The sequence below is a fragment of the Callorhinus ursinus genome, unplaced genomic scaffold, assembly GCF_003265705.2.
Source record: "Callorhinus ursinus isolate GAN/ISIS: 27379988/994484 unplaced genomic scaffold, GSC_fseal_2.0 scaffold18, whole genome shotgun sequence".
In the NCBI taxonomy this organism is placed as follows: Eukaryota; Metazoa; Chordata; class Mammalia; order Carnivora; family Otariidae; genus Callorhinus; species Callorhinus ursinus.
The window spans coordinates 29,640,248-29,667,405 of NW_027397080.1; the positions used below are offsets into that span (position 1 = coordinate 29,640,248).

At 41.6% G+C, this 27,158-nt stretch overlaps 1 protein-coding gene across 3 annotated transcripts in view; it reads right to left on the reverse strand.

Annotated features, from left to right (window-relative positions):
* Window positions 1-27,158, reverse strand: part of UBE4B (ubiquitination factor E4B) — a 128,750-nt gene that overhangs the window by 42,059 nt on the left and 59,533 nt on the right. Inside the window, exons 4-16 of one of the 3 annotated variants that reach the window (XM_073903367.1) lie at window positions 23,618-23,705; window positions 22,457-22,601; window positions 20,333-20,561; window positions 19,454-19,867; window positions 18,541-18,687; window positions 11,979-12,120; window positions 10,970-11,070; window positions 9,682-9,796; window positions 5,599-5,682; window positions 2,847-2,903; window positions 2,175-2,291; window positions 1,981-2,079; window positions 1,287-1,400 (exon numbers count right to left, since the gene is read on the reverse strand). In XM_073903367.1, coding sequence (XP_073759468.1) covers window positions 1,287-1,400; window positions 1,981-2,079; window positions 2,175-2,291; window positions 2,847-2,903; window positions 5,599-5,682; window positions 9,682-9,796; window positions 10,970-11,070; window positions 11,979-12,120; window positions 18,541-18,687; window positions 19,454-19,867; window positions 20,333-20,561; window positions 22,457-22,601; window positions 23,618-23,705 — 1,852 coding nt within the window. Of the gene's footprint in view, window positions 1-1,286; window positions 1,401-1,980; window positions 2,080-2,174; window positions 2,292-2,846; window positions 2,904-5,598; window positions 5,683-9,681; window positions 9,797-10,969; window positions 11,071-11,978; window positions 12,121-18,540; window positions 18,688-19,453; window positions 19,868-20,332; window positions 20,562-22,456; window positions 22,602-23,617; window positions 23,706-25,182; window positions 25,260-27,158 lie in introns of all 3 variants that reach the window. The other 2 variants (XM_073903366.1, XM_025855681.2) reach the window with 2 other exon arrangements.

A 27,158-nucleotide genomic window follows, 5' to 3' on the forward strand; every position in this document is an offset into this window, starting at 1 on the left:
GAAGCATTTTATACATTCACTGAATCTTCAGAAGAGCCCTTGGAAGTCAGTGATACTGCTATTCACATTTCATAGAGGGGGAAACTAAGGCTCAGAGAGTTAAATGACATGCTTAAGATCTTCAAAATCAATTAAGGCAGAAACACAATAAATGTTCCTTCCTTTCTCTTCTTTATTCCCCCTCAAGAGATTCAAAACCCTGGTTTCACTCAGTACCATTTGACTAACAGTTTCTCTGGCTGACATCATTAGTGAGGTCCTGTATTAACAACGTGACAATTATTAGTAACGGTAGTTAACAACAGGCACTGTCCTAACAGCCTTACGGATAGTAAACCCACCGTCAGGAACCATTATTATCCCCATTTGGCGCTTAGGAAACCGAGGCACAGAGAAATAAATGTCTAAGGTCCCACCATTAGTAAACGGTGGGACCACAACAGGAAACCCAGGTAGTCTCATGCGGGCCATACTCTTCTCTAGACCTTTTTTCTTCTTCTCAGTAGAAATGTCACATCATTCAATCATTACTTATTAATAATATAGGAAGGATGGATGCCCTTTTAACTTCTCTACCCTTGCACAGTAGTCCAGGCCACCAGGCTCCTCACCAGACCTGATACACTTATAACCTTGTAACTGGTCTCCTCGGGTCTGCTTCTGTCCCTCCTCCCACTTTAGTCCATTTTCCACACAGCACATTTGGTGGTTTCCTTGCTGAAAAACCTCCAGGGGCGTCCCATTACAGTTCTTACCACGTCAGCCCCAGCCTGATGGAGCCTCTGCCCGCCCTGCTAGCCCGTGACCCGCCATTCTCCTTCCCGTACGCTACTCTCCAGCCACTGAAGTCTGCATGTGGGGCTTGTTCCAAAGTTAGATCATTCCCACCTTGGTGCCTTACACAGGTCTAGAAAATTCTCTTCCCAGCCTTGAAATGGCTGACTTTCACATCAGCTCGGTTTCTGATGAAACGTCACCTCCTTAAAGGTGTCTACCCTACCGCTGATCGAAACTCCCATACCTTCCTTCTGGTACCTCCATGGTTACTCCTGTGTCCTCTACCTTGCTTTATTTGCTTCACAGATTCTACAACTGCCTGAAATAATATATTTATATCCCTACTCATTGAGCCTATGGAACATAAGCTGCACAAAGGAAGGAAGTTTTACTACCCTGCTCAATACCATGTCACCATTTCCTAGAACAATGCCTGGTAGATACTGAGTGAAGACAAGTTAGATGAATGAATTTAGCGAATCAATAAAAGTGGTCTTTATGAATCCTACCTGCATCTGTGCTTTCTTCATGTTGGCATTGACGACAGCTGCCATGTAACTAAGAGCAGCCTCACGGGTCTCACCGTTTAACAGAATACTATGCAGAATCTTGAATAGCTCTTGCTGGAATTTATTTTAGAAAGGAAGAAAAGAGAAATTAAGGCTTGACTTTAAAAAAATGATTCCTTTTGACCTCAAGAACAGCTGGGCTTCTTTCCCCTTTCTCTCCTCTCCTTCCGCTCATTTTAAGAGAACCTGACTACAAGAGGAACAGAAGTGTCCAAATTCAACTGTGTCAAGACAATTCGCGTGAAAGCAGATGGTGGGCTGGAGGAGGCAAGTAGTTAGAGTTTTAATAAAATAGCCTTTGCTATTGCCTTTTAGGGACAGGATCAAAATTACCTTAATTATGCTATCATTAGCCTCTAATTTTGCTGCCGAAAAATCTCAGAACTGAAGACATACTAATCTACACTTGAGACACACGAGTCATCAAGGAGTACGTGCAAACTAACAGCGCTCGTTCACTCTCGTGTTTTAAAGGCCTACGAGCAGGCTGGAGAGAGAGCGTGGCCACTAACCTCAGAACCAGTCCCCAGTGATGCTACATACTACTGTTGTGGCAGTTATTACTCAAGACACTGGTTACTTATATACAGCCTCTCTATCACTTGTCCTTTGAATTCATTTTCCAAACACCTACCCTTCCCAGCTCCAAGTAATGCTGCAGTGATTGGCTGACCACGCGAGTGTTCTCCAGGGTAATGGCAGGCCCTGAGAAATATTTTTCAACCACCTTAGCCTGGGAAAAGAAGGGAAAAATTCCATCGATATATGCACATTTAGGAAGGAATCTGAACATCAGAGCAGCAAAGTACAAATGGCCACTGTACTTACATCATCTTCTGCAAAGACTGAGAAGCTGAAGAAAGCCCCCAAATAGGAGAGTCTCTGCAGCTCCCGCCCAGAGCCAGGGCTTAAGGATTTAGGCAACCACAACGGCAAAGAAGCCACCTACGCAAAGAATGGAAGAGGCAAGTCAAGCTGCTACGTCGGCAAGTCAGGGGAAAATGTAATGAACGGAGTTCTCAACAGCTAACCTGTCCAGCTGGGTCCCAGCCTCCGGTACCATGGCTGACAGTTAACACACAACAACCCAAAGCTCACAAATGTGCTAGGATCCCTGTTGGTATTTTCTCATCTCATATGGAGGCAGAAAAGCCTCCAACTCCTCTACATTTTCACAGGATAGTCTTTTGATTTTTATGTTTCGAGAAGCTCTTTTATAGAGTTCAGATGAACTATTTTTACACTATCAAAGGACTCAGGTAAATTTTTCCATAGGATTTGTTTTCCTCATTGCACGATACTTATACAAAAATCATGGAAGAAAGTAAATAACATATAGGGTTAAACAATTTAACTATTGAGAGCCACCCAGACATGTTACCTACATCTAATCTAAATGTCCTCTAAGAGAATTTTTTTTTCCATATAATGTTACTTAAGGGTTATCTTCGGAGTTACACGTTCATTGAACATGTGCAAGTCCATCAGGGAGGCACTCACCAAATTGCACACAGGGTGTGTCTTCCCAAACTTGGTTTCGCAAAGCTCACCTAAAGCCTAGAAATAAGATCAGAAAAGTGTCATTTTTTAAAAAAGATTTATTTATTTGAGACAGAGAGAGAACAAGCAGGGGGGAGGGGCAGAGGGAGAGGGAGAAGCAGACTCCTTGCTGAGCAGGGAGCCCCATGCAGGGCTCGATCCCAGGACCCCAGGATCGTGACCTGAGCCGAAGACAGATGCTTCACCGACTGAGACACCCAGGCACCCCGCAGAAAAGTGTCATTTATATGTATTCCATCTTAAACTGAATGCCATGTGTAGTATCAAGGAACAGCTCTAATGCTGCTTTAAATACATCTGCATTCCTTCCAAAACACTAAGAGCTTCACTGTTTTTCTGATGAGTAAGCTAATACCTGCATGTTGTAAAAAACTTCAGATAAAACAGAAATACAAAATGAAACTAAGAATCACTCATAAACTTTACCCGAAGAGATTAACCTCTATTGACATCTTAGTTAACAGCTTTCCAGCCATAATTTTTGTGCCTGTACACATTGAAATCAGTGTGTATATAAAGTGATTTTTTCACTTAACATCTTTCCATGTCAAAAAAAAAAAAAAAAGATATGCTTCATAAACTTGAGATGGCTAGTCTTGCCAGTGCTAAATAGGACTATAAATCATTACCATCTAATAAGCTACCAAATTCAGAACATATTTAAAAGCATTAGTTGGCTTCAAGATCTCGGATAATTTTGAGAACTCCCAACATTTTCCTTTGGAGCTGCAATCATTCTCACATTAGAGAATCAGGAAAAGTAGGTTTTAGGGACATAAACAGTTTAACATAGCCGGCGTATTCCAGCCAAACACTATTTTAACAGTGAGCTTCATTTCCTGTGATTTGAACATGGCTACCAAAGTTCCCGAGCCAGCCAGCGGAAGCTGCTTCTGAGGCAATGCGTGTAGGCACTGACAGGTCTCTGAGGTGCCACTGAGAAGGAAAAGCTCTTGCTGCAGAGGGCAGGGGTTCCCAAACGGTGCTGCACGTTAGGATCACCAGGGGAGGTGGAAAAACCCAGCGCCAGGCCCCATCCTCACCATACCCGCGGCCAGCGGAATCACAATGTGTGGGAGCCAGGTACCGGGTGTTTTTTAAAGATCCCCAGGTGATTCCAGGGCATGGCAACCTTGGGAGGCACGGAGCCAGAGAACAATCACGATTGTTTCTGATTGCAGCTCCAGTGGTCTTCCTCTTCCTGCTCCCATTGTCCTTCCTCACACAGCGCTCTCTCGGCTGTACAAGCATCAATAATGGTATAAAACAAAACTATTGTCTGTCATAATGGAGGCCTTTGTCTTTTGAGCACGAGGAACATTTTGTTGATATCTGACACTGAATGCTCCTTACTGAGACATCGAGCCAGTTCAGACCGCAACGGAAAAGCTAACCATTCTGTGAAGGAACATTTACATCAACCGCTGAGAATGAATGTGCACTCGAATATTTCATCACTGGACTCAAACAATCAGATGGTTTCGCTTCCTTTTATCTGGCACGGACAGAATTATGCATAAGGATTAACAGAATTTTATTTGGAACCCAAATGACATGGGCAGTAGAAGGAGCCCTGACACAAATCCATTCAAAGTTATTCTAAAAAGAATTGCTATTTCGCCTTCTAATTTCCCACAGTATCTTCGCCTCTTAGCTCCATTTTGATTGATTAAAATAGAGACATGCATCCTTCATGTACACCTCTGAGTTAGCATTTATCATGCTGTGATTATCTGCGCTGTTGCAAACTTGAGTTTTGCAGTGGGTCAGGAGCAACTTGTAGAGAGGTGCCTTGTCTAATTAGCCCCAGTGTCTGGCACAGAAGAGGTCCTCAGTGATACTGACTTAATGGTAAGATGGAATTAAGTCAGTAGAATGAGTACAAGGAACAACTGTAGTAAAAAGATCAATTTAACCAGGGCCTTAATTTATAAGACTGTATTTATTCACAGAGTTAGCGAATTTTGTATTTTGATATTTTTTCCTTCACATCCTAGAGTGAAAAATATTTAGTCATATGTCAGAGTATTTTTCTCCCCAAATTTTCAAGAAGCCAATTCACAAAGAAAAGGGTCTTTTCTTTTCTTTCTGGTTCCAGTGTGTTCACAGCAGTCAGGACCCTCCGTGAGAGTCTAGGGGGAAGTCTGCCCACAATTTACACTTGCTGTAGGTGCCTGAAAGAGCTAAGCAGGTCTGTTTCCCATAGGAAGCTTAAAGGAAATGGGGAAGGGAAACAAGAAAACTACTCTGAGATTTTTCTGTCACTGCATGAAGCTGGGTTACTTTTCCTAGTAAAACTATGCCTTTTTACTTGCATTTGTAATAGTTCTTTTTTTTTTTTTTTTAAATAACAGAACTGCATTCCAATCACGGTATGCCTGTTGCCAGGAAGATCAGAAGGATAGACCGAGAGCCAACATTTTCGTAAGCTACACAGTCAGGTGAAGTGTATTTTAGGGCCTACGTCACTGACTCCTGCCAAGGGCTCGCGTGTGCGGATCATGTCCTAGGCTGCTACCTCCCTCTCTTCACTGATACATCTCACTGCACACCAAACACTGCATGGCCAACAAAATGCTTTCAGGTTTTAAGTGTGAAAACAAGGTTGATCACCTGAAAGAAAAGTGTGTGCTACAATCATCTGGAAGAAAGCGTCTGGTGAGTGGCTTAAAGAAAACGAAGAGAGGTTTACCATGAGGGGGTACTTAAAGTAGTCACTATCGAGGGAGCACTCTTTGGCAGCGAGAGCCAGGCCTTGTAAAATGGGGATAAAGATCTGTAAGAAAAAAGAAATTGGAAATATAAGCTTAGGAAAAATTAAGAACAGGAGGCATGTTAAAATGAAGTGCTAAATCTGAATGTCTAAGCATGTCCACCTTCCCCAAGGAAAAGCTGTTTTGTTTATAAAGGAGTCTAGTAGCCAACCACGGAGTGTGGCTCTGTCCTCCAACGAGGCTGACCATAACGTGACATAGCTGAATTTTCCAGAGGTAACAGGATCTGGTGAGCCCTAATTCTCTGGCAAGACTCCGAGTGACTCAATAGAAACTCACAATTTTTGAGCCTGCTACAGGAGTCCCCAGGGGTCCTCGCTCTAGTCAACTGAATTCTCTACATCTCAACAATGAATATGTTTCTGATGACCAAGCACCTACAATCTGTAAAGAAACTGGACTAAATGTTCCACTATTTTCTCAACTCTATCAGTATTTTAAAAAATTATTCACAGCCACTCTCCCACCTCCATCTGATTCTTCCCATCTCTCCCTGTTTATTTTGAAAAGAAAAACACACCAGTAACGGATATTATTATCCCTACATTAACTTTAATTACGTAGAGCAAAGAGATAGCTGCTAAGTGTGGAATATGCAAAACTAAACTTGACTAGAATGACTTACCTCCGTTTGTGGTATAATGAAAACACGAGCATGATGCCAGAGCTCGAGGGCACCCATATTTATTTTTACAAGTTTACCATAAACACCAGAGCATGCTATCACCATACAAGATTTGCTCAGCACAGCTCATCTACAAATGTCACAACACACTCACTGACCGACTTATTTAGAGAGTTGGTTGGGATTTAAGACTAATAACATTAACTAGAAGATGGTATAAACAACAGCTGACAATCTGTATGTCAGCAAGTTGAAATGGGAACGCTCTATAAAGCCACTAGAAAATCTGAAAAATTCCCTTTCCTACTAATTTCATCCCATTGTACTGAGCAGCTTGGTCATTTAAGGAGCACAGGAAACTTACACAGTTTAAAAAAAAAAAAAAAAAAAAAAAAGGTGCCCTGGATTACAAAGTGCCTGTGGGGTGTCTTCAGGTAACAAGACAGCTCTGGAAGAGATCGTTCGTTCCAGTTTTTGCAACTCAAACCATCAGGGTAGAAGTCACGTGCTGTCAGAAGCCAGCTAAAAACGGATAGGTAAAGCTGGGGTGTGGAGATGGGGGAACGATAACATCACAATCAGGAAAAACAAAACGGAAGTTCCCAAAGCACCAAAATAAATTTTCACAATTGGTCATTTAGAATAATCTCAACATTTTTTCCAGAATGCTATAAAGAAAACATCTTTATGTTTTCTAGTAGACTTAACTTCTTCTGCAGGTAGGATTTAATTTATAATAGACAAGGTATTACTAGATATATTTTTCAAATAGTCAAGCATTATAATATTTGTGTGACTTATGTATTTTTTTTTAAGATTTTATTTATTTATTTGAGACAGAGAATGAGCAGGGGGTGGGGCAGAGGGAGAGGGAGAAGCAGACTCCTTGCTGAGCAGGGAGCCTGATGCGGGGCTCGATCCCAGGGCCCTGAAATCATGACCTGAGCCAAAGGCAGACGCTTCACCAACTGAGCCACCCAGGCGCCACTATTTGTGTGACTGATGTATTTTAAATGATTCTCTTGTTTTCAAATAAACACCTTGGAGCAATGACAAAAAAAAAAAAAAATTACAAGTATTCATCTCCAATCCTAAATTCTAGCTGCTATTTGTTTATTTATCTGTGACTATCTCAAACATTAAAAGGAGACAGAAGTTTCAGTCAAAAGATTTAATAGTTCAAATCTGCCAAACTCTTCAGACAAAAAAAGTGAAGTGTTGTTTTCCATTCACTCGTCATTTTTCTCTAGACAAAAACACCTGGTAACACAAAGACAGACATGGAGTGTTCAGGACCAAGTGGCAGGAAAGGCATCTGAATGCTATGATTAAAAAGAAATAGTGGGGGGCACCTGGGTGGCTTAGTCAGTTAAGAGTCCGACTCTTTGATTTTGGCTCAGGGCATGATCTCAGGGTTGTGAGATAGAGCCCCCTGTTGGGCTCCACGTTCTATGCGGAGCCTGCTTAAGATTTTGTTTGCCCCCTCCCCCCATCTCTCTTTCTCTCTCCCCCACCTAAGGAGGAAAAAAAAAAAAAAAAAAAAGAAATAGTGGATGCACAACACTGTGAATGTACCAAATGTCACGGACTGGTTCATTTTGTTATGTGGATTTCATCTCAATTAAAAAACAAAAAAGAGGTCACTTCACAACGTCCGTGTAAGTTTCTTTATGAATAAGATAGGTATAACCCAGTCCTTTCAGCTGATCGCGGGGCTGATTTTATAGAGCTAAAGCTACTCTCCGTTCCTCGAATGAAGACAATAGGAAAAGTGTTCTCATTTTTTTTTTTTAAGAATTTATTTTTTTAAGTTATTTCCCACGCAGCGGGGGCTAGAAATCACAACCCCAAGATCAAGAGTCGCAAGCTCCACTGACTGAGCCAGGTAGGTGCCCCGGAAGAGTATTCTAATTAATGCACATAATATACACAACAGAGGGCACCACTTAAACCTTCCCAAATGCTTATTTATTTTCTTTCTTTCTTTTATGTAGGCTGCAGGCCCCGTGTGGAGCTGGACATGGGGCTCGATCCCACAACCCTGAGATCAAGACCTGAGCCAAGGTCGAGTCAGATGCTTAACTGACTGAGCCAGCCAGGCGCCCTGACAGTTACTTATCTCCATCATAGTTCACTTCTCTCTCTAGAGAGGAAAAGCTCACTATGCTGCCTTGAGTATTCCTGCGAGTCAACAAGACCATCATCTAAGAAACTTGGTCAATGAACTCCTAAGACAGTCATGATACTAACGAGGAGTTTTGCTTCTGGATTCTTCTTTTACTAATATTTTGGAAACTGTTAAAAACACAATTCCTGAGATTTTAAATTAATGGTTACAAATAATATTAGGTATAAAAACAAATAAAAAGGAATCATATCGCTTACAGCTACTGCCTCTGTTCTGTGTGGAAAGAAACGATCATATGGTAAATTGTAAGAAAGCATCATAAAAATCCTTCCATCGCTGGAAACGGTTTGTGTGGAAGTTGCTGTGGCCAAGTGCTCATGTCACGGTGCAGGCTGGGATACAGCAACCAAATGTGATGCCCAAGTTTCACCTTGGAAGAAACTTTCAAGACTAAATAAATAGCTTTATTACTAAATATCCCATATCTGCATTTGCACTTGACTTCGCAGAGTGAGCTATAAAAGCTGTATGAATACTTAATGAAAGAAGTAATTAGTAAGATATGAGACATCGTTCCCAGTTGAGTGGTGAGACGACTAAAGATTCTGTGTGGTACGCAAACTGCACTGAGCTAATTTCGTCGCTGGTTTACGAATCTCCTTCTTGCAAACTCGGAGAACTAATTTTCAACATGACTCAATTGGCAAACGCGCGTCGTCTCTTATGCCATCTCTTGGTATTCTTGTGTTAAAAGCACCTTGAAATGAGGGACAGGGCCTTACACTTCTTCCCTCTCAAGGCACTTAGCACTGTTTAAAATACTTGACGCTTGGGGCACCCGGGTGGCTCAGTCGTTAAGCGTCTGCCTTCGGCTCAGGTCATGATCTCAGGGTCCTGACATCGAGCCCGCATCGGGCTCCCTGCTCGTCAGGAAGTGTGCTTCTCCCTCTCCCACTCCCCCTGCTTGTGTTCCCTCTCTCGCTGTGTCTCTCTGTCAAAAAAATAAAATATTTTAAAAATAAAATAAAACACTTGATGCTTGACTGCTTGAAATGGACAAATGATTTGAACAATGCAGCTATCAATCTGATTATCTCAAGAAAGAAATATCAGATCTCTCTGAGCAATCAACACATGCATGTTCAAATTGTGAAACAGAAGTTTTCAATAGATGGTGTCTTTAGAAATCAGCCTTGGCATAGAAGCTCCTAGGTTAAACGTCCTGGTAGCAAATTCACAAAACCTCACCTGCTTGAACACTTCTTCATCCTGGTGAGTGGTCCTCACCAATTCCTGCATAAAGCCATACGGGAGATTCCTGCAGAGCATATACGGCACCAGGAAGGACGGCTGCTGCATGGACCTGCGAACCCACAAGAGTCAAGGACCGTGATGGCTCAGCTCATCCGTGTGCGATAACACGGCACACGGGCTGTCACGTCAGCTGACGTGTCCAGCCAAATGTCCAACTTTAAATCTCCCAAATATTCTACACAACAGTTTCAGGCAAAAGACCACCCTTCTTAAATTGTTCATAATCACTTTTTGGTCTTTTTAATGAAGAGACTATAGAAAGTTTCAAAGAATCCATTCTTTCCTACAGTCAAGCCCTTTAAAAATAAAGCATTACCCAAAAAATGAGGCATTATATGTCTCTTTTACTTATTTGTTTATGGCGCATCCAACTGAAAAGAAAAGATCAGCGGTGGCTGAGGACTTTTAAATAAAACTCTTGTTAATTTTAATCATAGAATATTTTTTTTGGTTTTGGTCCACGTTTATCCTTTTCTTTCTTCTTCTTCTTTTTTTTTTTTTTTCCTTTTTAAGGTTCATTTATGTAATCTCTTTACCCAACATGGGACTCGAACTCACGACCGACCTCAGGAGATCAAGAGTCCCTCGCTCCCCTGACTGAGCCAGCCAGGCGCCCCCAAATTTTTCCTTCTTTTTGACAATTTTCAAAAACAGATTGTTCTGGTACAGAAAATAATATAAGAACACCTAGAACACATAAATGTAACTCTGCCATTTCTTCCTCAGAAATTTTTGCATTACTTTTCCTTCAGATATTTTCATAAAATAAATGAAATATATAAATACTCTTATATTGAACTAGAAACCTTGATGGGACTCTCCGAAACAATCAATAATGTAGTGTATTCTGGGTGATTCCCAAACTAACTGCTCTCCCACTGTTATTTATCACTGAATAACAGAAATTGATTGTATGTACATTTTTTCACATTTTTTCAAAGATCTCCCCTGATTTCAAGGAGCTGCTTTTAAACTAAATACTAATTCCCTGCCTTGATGCTGACATATTTCAACAGTGGTCTAGAAGTAAAGCAGACAGTGTTTTATTTTCATAGTGTTTCAGAGAAGGGAAGGGACCCCCTGGGTCACCCATTCAACCACTTTTGTCTTCCAGGTAAGAAAGTGCGTTATCCAAGGTGAGGGAAGTCAGCCGGACAGCCCAATGTCCGCTGACGGATAGGCTCCTCTCCCTGCTAACACGAGCGCACACGGTTTTCCCTACCTTGGCTGTGTGAGGGAACCTTGTAGGACTAACGCAGTATGGGATATGCACTGGGAGCGGATGTTGCTCAGAAGCTGGCTGACTGCTGGCTGGCTGCACATCTGAAAGAAAAGGCAGAGGAGGTCAGGACTGCAAAAACAAACAAAATAAGCCGGTACTGTTGAAAACTGACAAGAGTCAGGAGACGTCAATCTCCAGGCAATGGCACGCTTTTCTCTTGCTTGACTCATAATGAACAAACCAGAGTAATTGTATCGTCCACGTGTACGGCCTCCGCTGAAATCTACAGTCAAAGAGCGTACAGTGAGGTGACGAAGCGGGAATCTCAGAGCTGTGCGCCCGCTCTCCGCCTTTGCTTAAGGTTCAGTGCAACAAACTGCAGAGAGGCCCTTCACAAATATATAAATTACAGGTGGACAAGTGGACTAGTTTGGAAAACGAGAAGTGGACAATGAACCGGGAATGAAATCATAATAAAGACAGCATGAAACAGGAGAGAAAGCATAGCTTCTGGAGTTTAAACCCATTTTTGTAACTTTTATGTGATTCTGGACAATTACTCAGTGTCTCTGAGGTTCACCTGGTTACTCATACAGTAAAAATAATACCTATCTTACACTAGATTAACTGAACAACTGTGAGAATCTGAGCTCCTGTAGGCGAAACACAGGGTCAGCAGTCCGCGGGCACGCCATAAATGTGGGTTACTACTACACTTGTTACAGACTACCAGGAACTGTAAGGGCCATGTAAGTCGCTGGTGGCAGTGGCACTTGCCCCCGTCACTTCTTCCTTCCACTAGGATGTGAGTTCTGTGAGGGTGGGGATCTTTGTTTTGTTCACTGGTACGCCTTGACCTCCCAGCACAGCGCCTGGCACATAATACATGCTAGAGAACCATTTTCCTGATTGAATAAATGAAGGGAATGTTCCCTAAGGGGGCAAAAGATTATTTATCAAAAAATAACCATGTTCTTAGGGGTTTTTAAATGGATCTATTTCATATTACCTTTGGTGCTTTTTTTTCCTCTATTCCAACTCGGTCAAAACACTCGATGAGGTAGTTCAGCATGTCTGTCTCCTTGCAGGTCTCAATGGTGAAATGGTCGCTGTAGGAATCCCAAGTACTTGCCCCACCAGAGGCTCCCAAACTTTGGAGAAGAGAAAAGAAAACTGATGATTCTTACCTCTTCTCAATGAATTATTTTCGACAGAGTTTGCATTTCTGCAGCAGAAAGCCTGTTAGGATCCCTGCACCCACAACAAAGCAAAGACACCCATGCAGCCAAGGTTGGAGCTGACTGCTCATTGCACCTGCTCCAAATCCAACAAGAGTAACTCTTAGTAAACATTGTATTGACCTAAGAAGAGAGTTGGAGCAGAAACCCAACATCTTATCTTATTGGGAATGGCAACTTACAAAGCCAGGAGGACTAAGACCTGCTACTGTGCTGGGCACCTGAAGGGACAGCACATGTACTTAAGCCAAACTAGCCATCGTCACTCAGACAGACTTGTAGGTTGAAACCAGACTACGCTACCGCAATCATCGAACTCAGCAGGAGTAAAGTTATAAAGACTAACAAAAAAACCCTTCTCGTGCCTTCTGACATAATCTCAAAAGCCTTCATCCAGCATTTGGCAGTAGGACCAGAAAAGGAAAACTGTCCAGTTATAGAAGGAAACATAAAACTACTTGTTATTAACACAAAAATTTATAAAACTTTCAGTGAAAAAGGCAAAGTTGTAGAGTAAACACAAACAAAACAAAAAAATCTTGTGTAGGGGTACCCAAACTTGGGTTCTATTCCAGCTGTACTGCTTCCTTGTTACCTGAACCTGGAACCCCATCTCCTCTGCAGTGAGGCTTAAAGGAAACCAAATGGAAGTGCATTGTAGATTATAAGCAGGATACAACATGAACCATTGTTATGATTAGTAATAACTATTCACCGAGACCAAAGCCAAACATTATCTCAAGGGTTAGGTGTGAGGAAATTAAAGTTTAGATCAACCATCAACAAGTCACATACCAAATCTGATGTTTAACTCACAAATTTATTTGATATACACAAAAGACACAAAGAGAGTAATCATGGCACAGGGAGAGGCTAGGAATTTTGAAATGAAAAGGAAACGAGAAAACATAAACTTAGCAAAAAAAATTACATATGAAAGATGATAAAGGATAGGAAGAATATCACGACCTTGAAAGACCCATCCCTACTTCAACTGGGGCAGACAATTAAAGGCTAGAAACCAACAGGACTAATAGGGATTGAGCTATTAACAATACGTTATACAGGTAGACGCATAGATATACATAACTAATTCTGGAACATACGCATAACTGACCTTAGAATTTTAGAAAAAGACAGCTGACCCTTGAACAACACAGGGATTCGGTTGCCACCTCCATGCAATTGAAAATTGCATTTAACTTCTGACTCCCCCAAAACTTAAAGACTAATAGCCTACTGTTGACCAGAAGCCTTACTAATAACATAACAGTCGATTAACATGTATTTTGTATATGTATTATATACTGTATTCTTACAGCATATTCTTAAGCTACAGAAAACAAAATATTATTAAGAAAATCATAAGGAAGAGAAAATACATTTACGGTACTGCACTGTATTTATCGAAAAAAATCCACATATACGTGGACCTGTGCAGTTCAAACCCATGTTGTTTGGGGGTCAACTGGATATATAATTGACCTTGGAATGAAAGTACGGTATTAAAGTTAAAGAGATGAAAACAATGCCAGTTTTAAATCCAAGGCTTTCAGGCCGGAGTCTAGTAAATCTGAATTCCTACAATCTGCCCTATAGGTCTGACAGAAGGAAAGGGAGAAGAAAGCATGGCGGGGGGGCAGGGGGGGAGCAACATCAGAACAAAAGAGAAAAACCAACCAAAAATATGAGAAGTGTGGTGAATTCTCAAAAGTAGAAAGGGAAAAGGGAGATATTTTCTTACAGCACCATCTCAGTTTCAAGCTATCTGCGATTCTTTCCTCTTCTGTCTGAGGTCAGGGACCCAGTGACTCTATTATTCACTGCACTTCCAAAGGTGACCTTGACCAACACAGGCTTTCCCCAGACACAACTAAGGTTAATTTTCCTTTGAGTGGCTCTCTCTTGCAGAAAACAATGAAAACCGATCTGCCTCATGTTTAAAATGAAAATTTCAACTATACATTTCCTTGATAATAAGGCCCAAATTGTTCACATTTTTACATTTCTGATGAAAAGCATCTTACATTTGATGCCGATAGGTCCTTGCCAGCTCCAAGGGGTCACTACCCACAGCCAGCATGCAAACATCTTGCGGGAAGTCAGCATGCTTAAATGGTGGCCACTCACATGCTGAAACTAGGTTCCATTCTTAGCCAACACTTCCCACTGAATTTTTTTTTTTTAAGATTTTATTTATTTATTCATGAGAGACAGAGAGAGAGAGGCAGAAGGAGAAGCAGGCTCCCAAGGAGCAGGGAGCCCGATGCGGGACTCAATCCCAGGACCCTGGGATCATGACCTGAGCTGAAGGCAGACGCTTAACCATCTGAGCCACCCAGGCGCCCACTTCCCACTGAATTTTAACCTCAATGTGAACACCTCAAAGCCAACTGAGGTACCTTCACAATTATTTCACTGAGACATGAAGAGTGACAATGTATGTAGAAGATTGCTTGTCTCATGCCAGGCAATGCAATGAAAGGCATCCAGAATGTATCAGAGAATTTTCAAAGCTAAAAGAAGTTGGTATATTTTGGTGATCATCTGTCAGACACCAAACAACACTTCAGCTGACTCTCAAGAACAGACGACCCCAAAAAATGAAATAAAATTTAACCAAATAGGAAATGCAGAATAAACTCCAGTATTTGTTCATAGATTACAAATTTTAGGATTGGTTCTAAAGGTGCTAAAGTAAACCATGATCCCCTAGCATGAAAAGCAGCCAGTCTCGACAACACTACACACAGGTCTCAATGATCAAAACGCACAACAATCTTTAGGTTCAAAGTGAAAGCGCTGGACTTAAGTTTTGAATGCCACACTGAAGGAGAAAGTGGTGTAGTGTCTGTGTGCATATGTTCATGCTATCAATAAACATTTTTAAAGTTTTAAAATAACATTTCATTTTTCCCTAAACAAGTTATTCCCAAATTCATGATGCTTTTACAACTGTGACACATGGACTACCACACTGGAAATATGTCATATTCAAGTCCTATGAATATCTACAAACTTATACCTCATTCTGGGAGAATGTGTGAACCGTTTTCTGATAACTACACCGACAGTCCAATTTAATAAAGTGACTACTTTGCATAATAGAAATACACCTGACTCCTTCTGAAAACACAATGCAAATCTTCCAGAGGAGCCGACGTGCATTAGATCGGTGCAAACTGAATCCCATTTGAAATGCACCAAGAAAACATGTTCCTTGATAATTTCTTCTATAATGGTATGAATAATCTCTCTCCTGTGTAACTCATTTTTTTGAATGCAGACTTTAGAATGTTGTTTTCTCAGTGCAAGGCAAAGTCAGAGCAGTGCGGGCTCAAGCAACGTGAATTCACTGAACAAATGTTCACAGGGTACTGTGCATTCCAGGCGCTGTTGTAGGCTCTGGGGGCAGACACTGAATGGAACAGACCCGGCTGGTATGGCGATTACACTCTAGAGGGGGGGATAATCCACAATAATATAGGAATGCTATGAAGAACAATGACAGCAGAGCATGGTGACAGAGACGGGCAGTAAGTGTGTGTGTGTGCTTTATATAATGCGTGATACGACCCTCTGGGAAGATGGTGCCTACACGGAGACCCGAGGGCGTCAGGGGAGCAAGCCATGCAGCCATTTTGGGGACAGCTGTCCAAAGAGAGGAAGGAAGTGTGAAGGCCTAAGGTAGCAGGGAACATGCAGGTGAGGTCAAGAAAAGGGTGGCGAGCAGCAGAGAGCATAGGCAAGGGGAGGCATGTGAGGTCAGGATGGAGGAACGCGCGTGTGTGTGTGCATGTATGTGACACGAAGGCTCTCACTCACCAGGGCAAGGCTTTGGGTTTTACTCTGTGTGAGCAGGGGCACACTGCATGGGAGGGTTTGGAGACACACACGATGGGACTGTTTCCATGTTTCATCTCCAAGCAGTGACAAGCAGCAGAAATGAGAGGGTAAATGTGAACATTTTTCACCATTTGCTAATTTTTCCCTTTCTCTATTCACACAGGTTCACGATACTGAAGATTCTACCTCCTTCACTGAAATAATTAAGCAGTTACAGATTCTTTCCTAGGAAACACTCGGAAAAATTTTCCTCCAAGCAAATGCTATGGTATTTTTATTACAAGACAATTCTCTCACTTTGCTCATTCCACTCCTGCAACAGGTCGATCCTTATAATTTACACAGCTCTTTCCGGAGGACTATAGAACGTCACAGAAGGAATGTTCTACCTTTCTTAAATTAATCCTTCTCGTCCCCACTACAGATACTTAACATATGTACGTGTGTCCCAACTACTTCCAAAAACATTTGTAACGTATCAACTCCACCGGGCGAGCAGGAGGCGGGCAGGAGGGGGACAGACGCGGCCTCCTGTTGCTCTTCTACAACATTCATCTTACCGGGCAAGGAGTAGGTGTTGAAATTGCTTACTTGAAAGTAAATAAAATTCTGGAAAGATCGATTGGCAAGAAAATAACTGTTATTTCCTGATCTCTCAAATTAACCTCCTCTTGGTTCTGGCCCTATGTGCATTCTTGAATTCCTCTCTATTTGCTTAATCAGTTATATATTTTTACATATCCTCTCACATTCTGCTTGATAGCTATTCAAGACTGTAAGTTGCCAAAATCTGGATAGATCGGATTCTGTTTTAACAGCCAGCAAAGGACCTGCCAACTGAATGGAATTTTGTAATTACCGAGTAAAATGCTGGCACTTCCTTGCCAAGGAACAGAGTAGATGCATAAACACTCGGCAGCGAAATAACTAGTTAAGGAACAGGAACAACATGAGTCCTGTTGGGAGCACAGTGTGGTGGTGAAGCAGGTGAGTTCTGGACTCAGGCCTTGCCACGTACTTAGTTATGTGACTGACCTCCCTGTCCCCCAGGTTCCTTACAGTAACCGGAAGGGCTGCTGCGAGGATAGAGGGATAATGTGTGCAGAGTGCTGGCACGGGATTTGGCCCACGATGCTCAGTCAGTATTTGGAGCTATTATTACACGGTTATCTCTCCTTGTAGCTACAGAATCTAGATCAGAGACAAGGTTGGGATGCCAGGAGTCTAGTGCTAGTAAAAGCAGCATGCAATCTGGTGCCTTGGTGAGAGCAAGCTGGAATGAAACAGGCCAGGGAGAGAGAGCATTTCTCTCACAATTTACAGTAAAACAGATAACAAAGCACTTCCATCATGTATGGAAATTGATTCCTAAAAAGGATGCCTGCTGCATTACTATAATCGTGCAGTAGGATTTTATCCACATGAAAAAGACACCCTACCTTTGGGAAATTCACTTGAGAAACAGTAATACAACGTTCAACCTAATACAAATATCAACCTTCCTGAATCAATATTCAACCTTGCACCAACATTCCTTTCTCTATGCACTCTCTCTAATGATTCTTCTGAACACTGTCAAATTTAATGAAGTGTACCTAACTCCTACTGCCATCTCTATTTATAGCCTGGAGTTATTTTTGAGCAGTGCTGGGCACAAATACCAAATCAGTCCAGTGGAAACTTCGATTTAGGAGCAAAATCGTAAGACAATGAATCAGAGGTTCAGAAAGAAGGTGCTATTATATTTTCTTGCCCAAAATCACCTAGAAAACCCAAGCAGTCTTTTTTCACACAGTTTTCAGGGGGGAACATTCAGCAGCATCACGAACTCAGTTTCAGCCTCTGTTGTCATTCCAGAGGCTGTCTAAACAAGGGTCTAGCTTCACTGAGGTCAAGGAGGTGATCAGTGAAATTTAAGGTTAGAAGTGAAAGCAGAATCAGTTATATATCAGACAGGATGGCCCCATATCCTCTTGAACAGACTGTCAGCCCGAGCTGGGGTGGAAGGGGGGTTAAAAGACACACACACGCACACACGATCCCGGCCCCTTTGCCATTCCTAAGTAGCAGCAATCCATGCAACTGCACGTAAGGAAACGTGCCCCACCGAGTACGTGTTGCTCACATCTGGCAGCTCACAAGAACACTCGCCATAGTTAAATGAAGGGCACCTCATTTCAGATCTTAGGGTGGGTGTGCTTGATGGTTCATCTTTAGTCTGTCATTTGTTTCTGACAAATGATTACACGTAAGTTTTCCTCCAAACTTACCAGGCAACAACGATGAAGATTTTCCTAACGTGCCACTTTACCCCAGGTAAGGTCCTAAAGCCTCGGTACATGCAAGCTCCCCACATCTTGACTATCCAGGCTGTCTCATTTGACCCCACCCTGTTTAGATCCAAAGCATGCCCATAATGGGGGCTTATAAAAGTTAGTTCCTAAGCACCTATGCACATGCAGGGGTAAGACTCCATTCCTCTGATACCTGGACCCAAACTGGACACAAGAAAACTCATCACCACCACCACCACCTTCATCATCACCATCATCACCATCATCATCTTCTTCATCTTCATCACTACTGTCGCCAGAAAGTGCGAGGAAGAGGAAGGAGAAAGGATTGTCGTACATACTACCACAACAAAAGCAAAAAAGGTCATCAGGGAACAAAGGAAAAACAAGAGGTGGAAAGCTTTTGCAACTGCTACCCCTTTTTAATTAAATGTTATGCTAAAAGTTCTGGTTACTGACATGCAGAAAAATAATTCACCTCGATGACATAAATGCACAGGTACATTTGGCAGTGGGGGGGGGCGGTGGTGGAGGGGAGGCACTGGGTTAGTGGAATTCTGATACTGCTTCTTTCTAAGAGGCTCAAGTCAAAGGGTCAAGACACAAACACCGGCCCAGCCCCAGTGATCAGCGGTGAGGGACACGGGCCCAAGACTTGCTCCCACCACCCCCTGGGCTAACGGTATTTCAACTCTGATTGACAACAGTACAAAGAGCTAAAAAGTGCTCCTGTGAGCCCCAACGCTCAAATACTAACTGCCCACAGCCTCTGGAATTCATTTGTCATGAGGAATGACACATGAACTAGATTTCCAAAAAATGAAAAGTGACTTCATTTTTTGGCCAGGAAGGAGGAAGAGTGAGGGGTAAGAACAGACGGAGGGAGGCACAATGAAACACCCACACCTTCTACTGTTATCAAAGCCTAGCAGAAGCATGGACTCGGGGCGCGAGCCTACCAAACTAGTTAGACACACAGGTTAATAACCCCAAACAGGAAAGCACATGTAACTGAGGTCAGCGTCACACAGCAGTTCTTCCAAACCGAGTTAATCACCTCTCCTGGCACTGCAAACACGCACGCGGCTTTCCTGCTGAATAAATACCTAGGAGAGATCCTTAGGGATGAGGAACGTCTGCTCGTGGCACTGGGGGAGGTGGCCAGGGAAGGTGGCCCCAGGCTGCCGGGTCTCAGTCTGGGAGAGCTGACAGGCACTGCTTGAGGGCTACTAGCGAGGGCAGGGAGGCTGGGCGAGCTGGACAGGATGGAGATGCCGGGGGACCGCGGGGTAGGAGAAGCTGAAGAGCCCCACGGCGGGGTGAGAGTGTAGGGGCGATACCGTGAAGACGCGGGCTGGCTTCCTCCGGCAGCGCCGGGAGCCGCGCCATGAGGGCTGAGGGGAGTGGACGGCACAGCCATCTGGCCGGCTGCACGGGAAGGGGAGGAGGCAAAGGATGGACTCATCATCGGCACCGAGCTCCAGAAACTTGTCCTGGGAGCCGGGCTAGTTTCATAGAGGCTAAATCAGTTGAGAAAGAGAGGAAAGAAGAGAAAATTGAAGAAAAACTTGAGGTAAATAACTAAAATGGAAAATATCAAGCTTTTAAAGAATGGTACAAGGACACTTTGCATCTCTAAGCATTCAAGTGTACAAAGCTCTCAGATACTCATCTGAACGGTTATAATCTAATTACCGCACCGATCTCGAGGCTGCATTTACAGTCTGATAGAGCCCTCTTTCCAAAAAAATAATGTACTCTATACAGCCACTGGCTTCTAAATTTTACCAACAGCCTAACCATGGGAAGCCAAACAAACCAATCTGGAAAAGACAAGATCTCCAGCCCCGACTAAACGCACCCACCCAAATACAACACATGGCACAATCTGACTGGCAAAGGCCCGTGAGTGAGCAGTCCCTTCTGTCACATACTTCATGGCTGTTGGACTACCAAACTAGATGTGCAAAAGGGAGCGCACTGACCTAGAGAAAGAGCTGGTACCGAAGGAACCCACACCGCAGAACATGGGGCTTGTTCCCGGGTTGGAGCCAGTAGTGGGCAGGAGATTTCTGTCTGGTGACCGAGCTGCCGCTGCAATTGGCTGTGATGTGGCCGTCAGACTGGCAAATGGATTTTCATCTCTAGTCTGAGTAGACATCATTAGCACTTCCATTAAAATCTGGCCAATCAAGTCCTTAAAATCAGAGAACACTGTTGGAAAGGCAGAATAAAGAAGAGGTTACACATGCTTCTTCATATACACGGTCCTTGAATCAGCCAACTGGAACCAGAGGTTCAATGTGGTATCCGGACTGGATTCTGGAACAGTAAAAGGACATTAGGAGAAAACCCGGTGAAAATTCCAAATGAAGCCTGAGTTCAGGTAATAGTGATATCTCAGTTCTGACAAACAGACTATGGCTACATAAGATGGTAACATTAGGGAAACTGGGTGAAGGGGATATGGGAACTCCCTGCACAATCTCCAAAACTTTTCTGTAAGTCTAAAATTATTCCAAAATACAAAACTCATTTAAAAAAAAAAAAAGAAAGAAAATTGGAGTGCACCCAGTGAGAATCCCTGCTGATATATATTAACCGTATAGCTACGGTCTTGCTACTCCCAGCTATGGACATTTGTTTATCATACTAGAAATAAAGCTGGGTTACATTTCTTCACCTACCTATGCTTTATATAAGGGAGAACTACTAAATGTGAGGTTCAAAATATTTTATGAAGCATCTAATATTTAGTCACCATCTGGCTTTCTGGAGCAAATTCTATTTTCTAACTGCTTCCTTATTCTTTGAAGCTCCCAAATGCTTTCCTCGAGGTCTTTGGATACATTTTAAATATCACTAAATAAGAGCTGTAACACATGTAAATCTTATCTGATTTGGCTATTAAAAATGATCACTTACATGTGTACAAGACAGATTTAAGAATCTTAAGGTTTACAATAAGAAAAATAACACGGGGGCGCCTGGGTGGCTCAGCCGGCTAAGCGCCCGACTCTCGATTTTGGCTCAGGTCGTGATCTCAGGGTTGTGGGATCGAGCCCCACGTCAGGCTCCATGTCAGCAGGGAGTCTGGCAGAGATTCTCTCTCTCCCTCCCCCCTCTGCCCGTCCCCCTCCTTCCTCACTCTCTTGCTCTGGAATAAAAAAAAAAATTTCTTTTTTAAAGTAGCTGTTGCTTAAAAAAAAAGGAAGAAGAAGAAGAAGAAGTGGCAGGCTTTTGAAACACATGGGTGCGAGGCTCATATCTACAACCAGTTAATAAGAAGATCCCAGTAAAATCAGAAGTAAACTATCCATCTGCCAGGAACGTGGGGGACTTTTCTTGCCAGGGAAGAGGGGCAGCACAAAAAAGGGAAAGATGATCTCCTTTTCATTCACTCATTTAAAGTACATCTATTGAGGGATTATTAAGTGCAAGCCACCCTTCTAGGCACCGGGGATACATCAGGGAGCAAAAGAAACAAAAATCCCTGCCGTCAGGGTTATATTCTAGTGATACGCAAAGGAACACTACAGCAAACCACCCCTGCCTCTTCTGCATTCCAAATGACTTCTGTAAAGAAGAGTATCAGTGCCTGAAATGCTGGTATCTTGCTAGAGGTTTTATTACTTTGTTATAAAAGTGTGGTTTAGGGTAGTCTCTTAAAATAGAATCCTGGAAACACAGCAAAATATCAATGTTTTATCCTGCTAATAAACAATTTAATCAAGTGGATTTACTCCATTGTCTGCACATGACCTGACAGGCGCTTAAAGCAAGTAGAGGTCATACAGAGCACCTCTCCCAGGATCCCAGGGGACCGTCCGGTACACTCCTATTTATCAGAGACATTAATAACTTCAACTCTGAAACAATGGAGACCATTAACTTATTTATATAGTTTTCTTCTAGAGAAATCATGAAAGTAGAAAAAAAAAATTTATCAATAAGATCAGTGGAAAGTGGCCAAACAGCAGTGTCCTCATCAAGAACTATCTCTGTAGTCAAAAAACATAACCCCAAAGCAAGAGAAAGTGAATGCCGGTAACAGAAGGGCAAAGATCTTACAACCTTGTTTTCTCTTAACAGCTAAGATGGATTCCTACCTTCTTTTGGGTTCTGCTTAAATTGTGCAGAAAGAGAAGAAAGAAAGATGACATCTCTGTCCCGGTCCTTCCAGGAGACACGAAAGATCTTACAGACCAGCTGTAAGGCCTGTTCTTCAGACACTTCAGAACCCGAGGAAGGCTCCTTGTGAGGAAGAAGATTTGGGGGTTAATTTCAAGTAATTCATTTATTAATGAGGATATTTTAGAAATACATACAACTGTTCACCCATTGACTAAGGGAAAAATAAACTTGTTACTATGACTTGAAAGTACCAACATGGAGGTTTCATAAGCTTACAATTATCTACGGGGGGTGGATAAAAGAGCGGGAACATTACCTGTAATCACCAAGGGAGTAATGTGATAAAGGATGTACATACATCCTATTTGTTTACTTTCCTGAACGCCAAAGGACCAGGATAACATCAGCACAGAACTAATTTTCATCCAAAAACTTTTCCAGAATTTAATGTTACTCACTAGTTTCTGTCACAGATAAAATATATATAAAAGAATTCTGGAAACACGCAAGACCTCTACAAAATGAAGCATCGTGCCATCAGAAGGCCACAGTCCAACAGATGCCCATCACCAAGTGCTGCTGAACATGCATAAATCATTGCACAGTAAGTGATGCAACTGTCTCTACCAATTCTACCCCATGACACCCGCCAAAAGAAAACACCTCTCACTGGCTAACTATAGGGAACTAAGCTCAGATGATAACAAAATGTAAAGACCTCATCTTTTAAATGAGCTTCTAAGTGCTACTGGACTTCATGTATTCTTGCCTCAATTCCCAGCCATTTTCCTCAGAATACTAGGGAAGATGTGATGACCTACTTGTGTAAGCAAAAGACCAACAGAAAAAGTTCAAGTTAGCGTGAAATTCCTGCTCATTACCAACTCACTTTACTGACAGAAATATGGATCTGAAACCAAGGTAAATGAAGGATTTGACCAGATGAAAGAAGTGAGCTCTCCTTCCATTAGGGCAATCTAGGCTCCATTTCTCCTCAAAAGAAAAAAAGAGTCACCTCAATAGGATTTGCTGACTTGGGGCGGTGCACTCTAATCGACTCTGCAGATGGAAGAACTAAAAGGGTATTTATATTACCTGTTCTAAAAACAGAAGCAAGGGCTTCATCTCTTACCAACCTTATCGCTGAGGCTCCTCTTTTCTCTTCGATCGTTTTCATCAACCTCCATATTTTCAATTCCTGAATCCACATCCACCTGGGACATGCTTTAAGTATAAAAGACAAATAAGGCTTTTACCTTTTATAAATCCACCCAATGTCATAGCTTCCTGGTTGAGGAAAAGTTCTTAAGTATCAGTCAAGAAGGCAAAATAATAAAGCAAAGAAGTCAAAATCAGTCAAGAAGGCAAAATAATAATAAATAAAATCTTTTTTCTGATTGACTTTTAAGAGCTCTTCATAAACTAGGATGTAAACATTCTATCTATTATACTTGCTGGAAATATTTTTCCTAAGTTGTCATTTTCTTAGGCTCACTTTCAAAAGCAAATTAGAGGTTATTTTCTATACATATTATTTTTAAATGGTATACATATGATCAGAGCCTATTACAAAAATCTGGTTAAGCACATATATTTTCCCACATTAAATAAATAATTTTCCCAGCACACCATTTATTTAAAAGCCCGTCCTTTTTATGCTAATATGAAATCACCTCTCAATAGGTCCAATGGACATGTATATATGGGTCTTTTCCTGGATATTCATTTCTGTTCCATGAGATAATCTGCTTGTCCCCAAACAAAACCCACTCTATCTCACTAATACTTCACAATAAATCTTGATTATCTGCTAGGTCAATGTCTCCACCTTACTCTCCCACTTCAAGAGAGTCTTAGCCATTCTTGGCCTTTGGCTCTTCCACACATAGTTAAGAATCAGCTTCACAGATTCCTTGAAAATCCTGTTGGTATTTTCACTAGGATTTCATTGACTCTAGAGATCAAACTGGGGAGAAAGGACATCATTATGTTATTGAGTCCATAGATAAGTATCTCTCTACAAGTACTTAAACCTTCTTCAAGGTCTTTCAATAAACTTTTTTTTTTTTTAAATAGGCTCCACACCCAGCATGGAGCCCAATGTGGGGCTTGAACTCACAATCCTGAGATCAAGACCTGAGTAGAGATCAAGAGTCAGCCATTCAACTGACTGAGCCACCCAGGCACCCCTGGTCTTTCAATAAACTTTCTTAGTTTATTGAAAAGTTTATTTTCACTTCTTTTGTTAAATTTATACATAGGCACCATATGTTTTTAAATGAAACAGTGAATGGTACCTCTTTAAAAATTAAGTTTTCTAATTGCTTGTTGCTAGTCCATAGTAATAAAACTGATATAGACCTCTCAGAAGCAACTTATTTACTTATATGTAGGATTTACTAGGTAGAAAATAATTTCATCTCCAAATAATAACTGTTTTATTTCTTCCACTCTGATCCTTATTTGTTGTACTGCACTGGGTAGGATCCCCCCACACTGACCAGACATAGAAGGAGCAGCCATCTTTGTTTTTTCCCTGATTTTAAAGAGAGCGTTTCTAATTTTTCACCCCAGAGTATGAGAGTTGCTGTAGTTTCTTGAGAGACTATATTAGTCAGAATAAGGTAAGCTATGCTGTGCTTACACACACACACTTGGAAATCTTAGAGGCTTAACACTATAAGGGTTATTTCTTGCTTACGCCGAGTCTGGTGAGAGTGAAGCATCCTTACTCCATCTTTAATCTATGCCATCTGCAATACACAGCCTCCAAGGTCACTGGAGCAAGAGAAGAGAGGGATGGAGGAGGAACATCGGCTCAACTGCCTTTACCTAAAGGTGACACATGTCACTTCCACTCACAGCCTACTGGACAAAATTAGTCACTTGGCCCCCATCTAATTGCAAAGGTAACTGGAAATGCAGGGGATCATGTGGAGTATTTGCTGAACTCTGTCTCTGCCATATTGTCAATTTAGGAGGCACCTTTGTTTCCTGTTTGCAAAGATTCTTCTCATGAATTGATGTTGAATTTTATCAAACTTCTCCAACTACCAAGATTATATGGCTTTTCTCTTTCATATATAACGTGGGGAATGATATTTATAGATTCACTAATGCTGCCCCCTTGCACTCCTGACAAAAATCCAAGTTGCTCATGTTATGTTATATTATTACTTTAAACTAAACTTATAATTGAAATATCTGTACAGACCTATCCATAGATGATCGTGTGTCTTTGGTTGAATAAAGCTTCACAAAAGAAACACTGATGTAATCAGCACCCACATCAAGAAACAGAGCATTACCAGCACCCCAAGAACACCCCAATGACCCTTCCGCAACTAAGCTAGCCCACAGTAACCACTATCCTGGCATCCAGCCCCAAAGAAGTTTCGTCTGCTGTTTATGTGTTATAATATTTGATTTGTCAGTATCTCAAGATTTTTGCAAGTATGTTCATGAGCATGATTACCATGTAATTTTTTTCTCTTATATTATTCTTGTCTGGTTTTGATATTAAGGTCTTACAAGCTTTGTAAACTGAGTTGGTTACGTATTCCCTATTTTTTTAAATTATCTGGAAAAATCTGTGTATAAGTGGAATGGCAGAATCTGCCCATAAAATCATACGAGCGAGGGGCTTGCTTTGGAAAATTTTAAAATACTGATTCAATTTATTTCATGGTTTTTGATCATTCAGGTTTTCTCTTTCCTCTTGAGTCAATTTTGGGAGAATTATGTTTTTCTAGGAATTTGATTTTCATCCAGATTTTCATGTTTATTTGCACATTACATATTTACATTTTTTTCATGGAATTCTCTTTTTTAATAACAAACATTACCGAGATCCCCTTTCTGTGTGGGCATTGTTCTAGTTGTCAGAGAGGTTGGTGAAGAAACAAAAGGGACAAAACAATCCCTGTGTCATGGAGCTTACCTTCTAGTTAGAGGGAGAAAGACACCAATAAACATAGTAAGTAGAATATGTCATATAATGATAACTGCTATGGAAAAATTAAGGAAAAGGCAATTGAGAGTGCAGGCCTTTCCATTTTAAACGGGGTGTGCCTCACTGAGAAATGCCACAGGAATACAAACAGGAGGGGGGCTGGCCATGCACATATCCAGGGAAACAGTCTTCCCAGAAAAGGCTTTTTATTTCCAATACTTAGTTATATTCTCTTTTTCCTTGTGTCATGTAAATTATAGCTTTATATTTTCTTCAGAGGACCACTTTAGCTATGACACACAGCTCGTAACACGGAGTATTTCTTATTGTTCAGTTCTAGAGCCTTTCAAATTCCCATTATGATTTCTTCTTTGATCTGTATTTAGAAGCATGCTCTGTTTTAAAAATTGCCAACCATATGAGGAAATTTTTAAGTTTTTTTTCTTCTATTAATTACCTAATCTAATGCCCTCATCAGAAAACATGATCTATGTGAAGCGTCACATAGAAACTCTCTGGTCGTTGGGTATTAGGAAAGAACGTGTATTCTCCAACTGTAGAGTGCAAAGTTCTGTATCTGTCAATTAGATCAAGCTTTTAGCCGTGTTGTTTAATTTGTTCATATGCTTACGGATGCTCATTCTTTTTGATTTATTGATGGATGAAAGGGATGTTAAAATCTCCCATTTTGATTATGTGTCACTTTCTTCTAGTCCTACTATTGT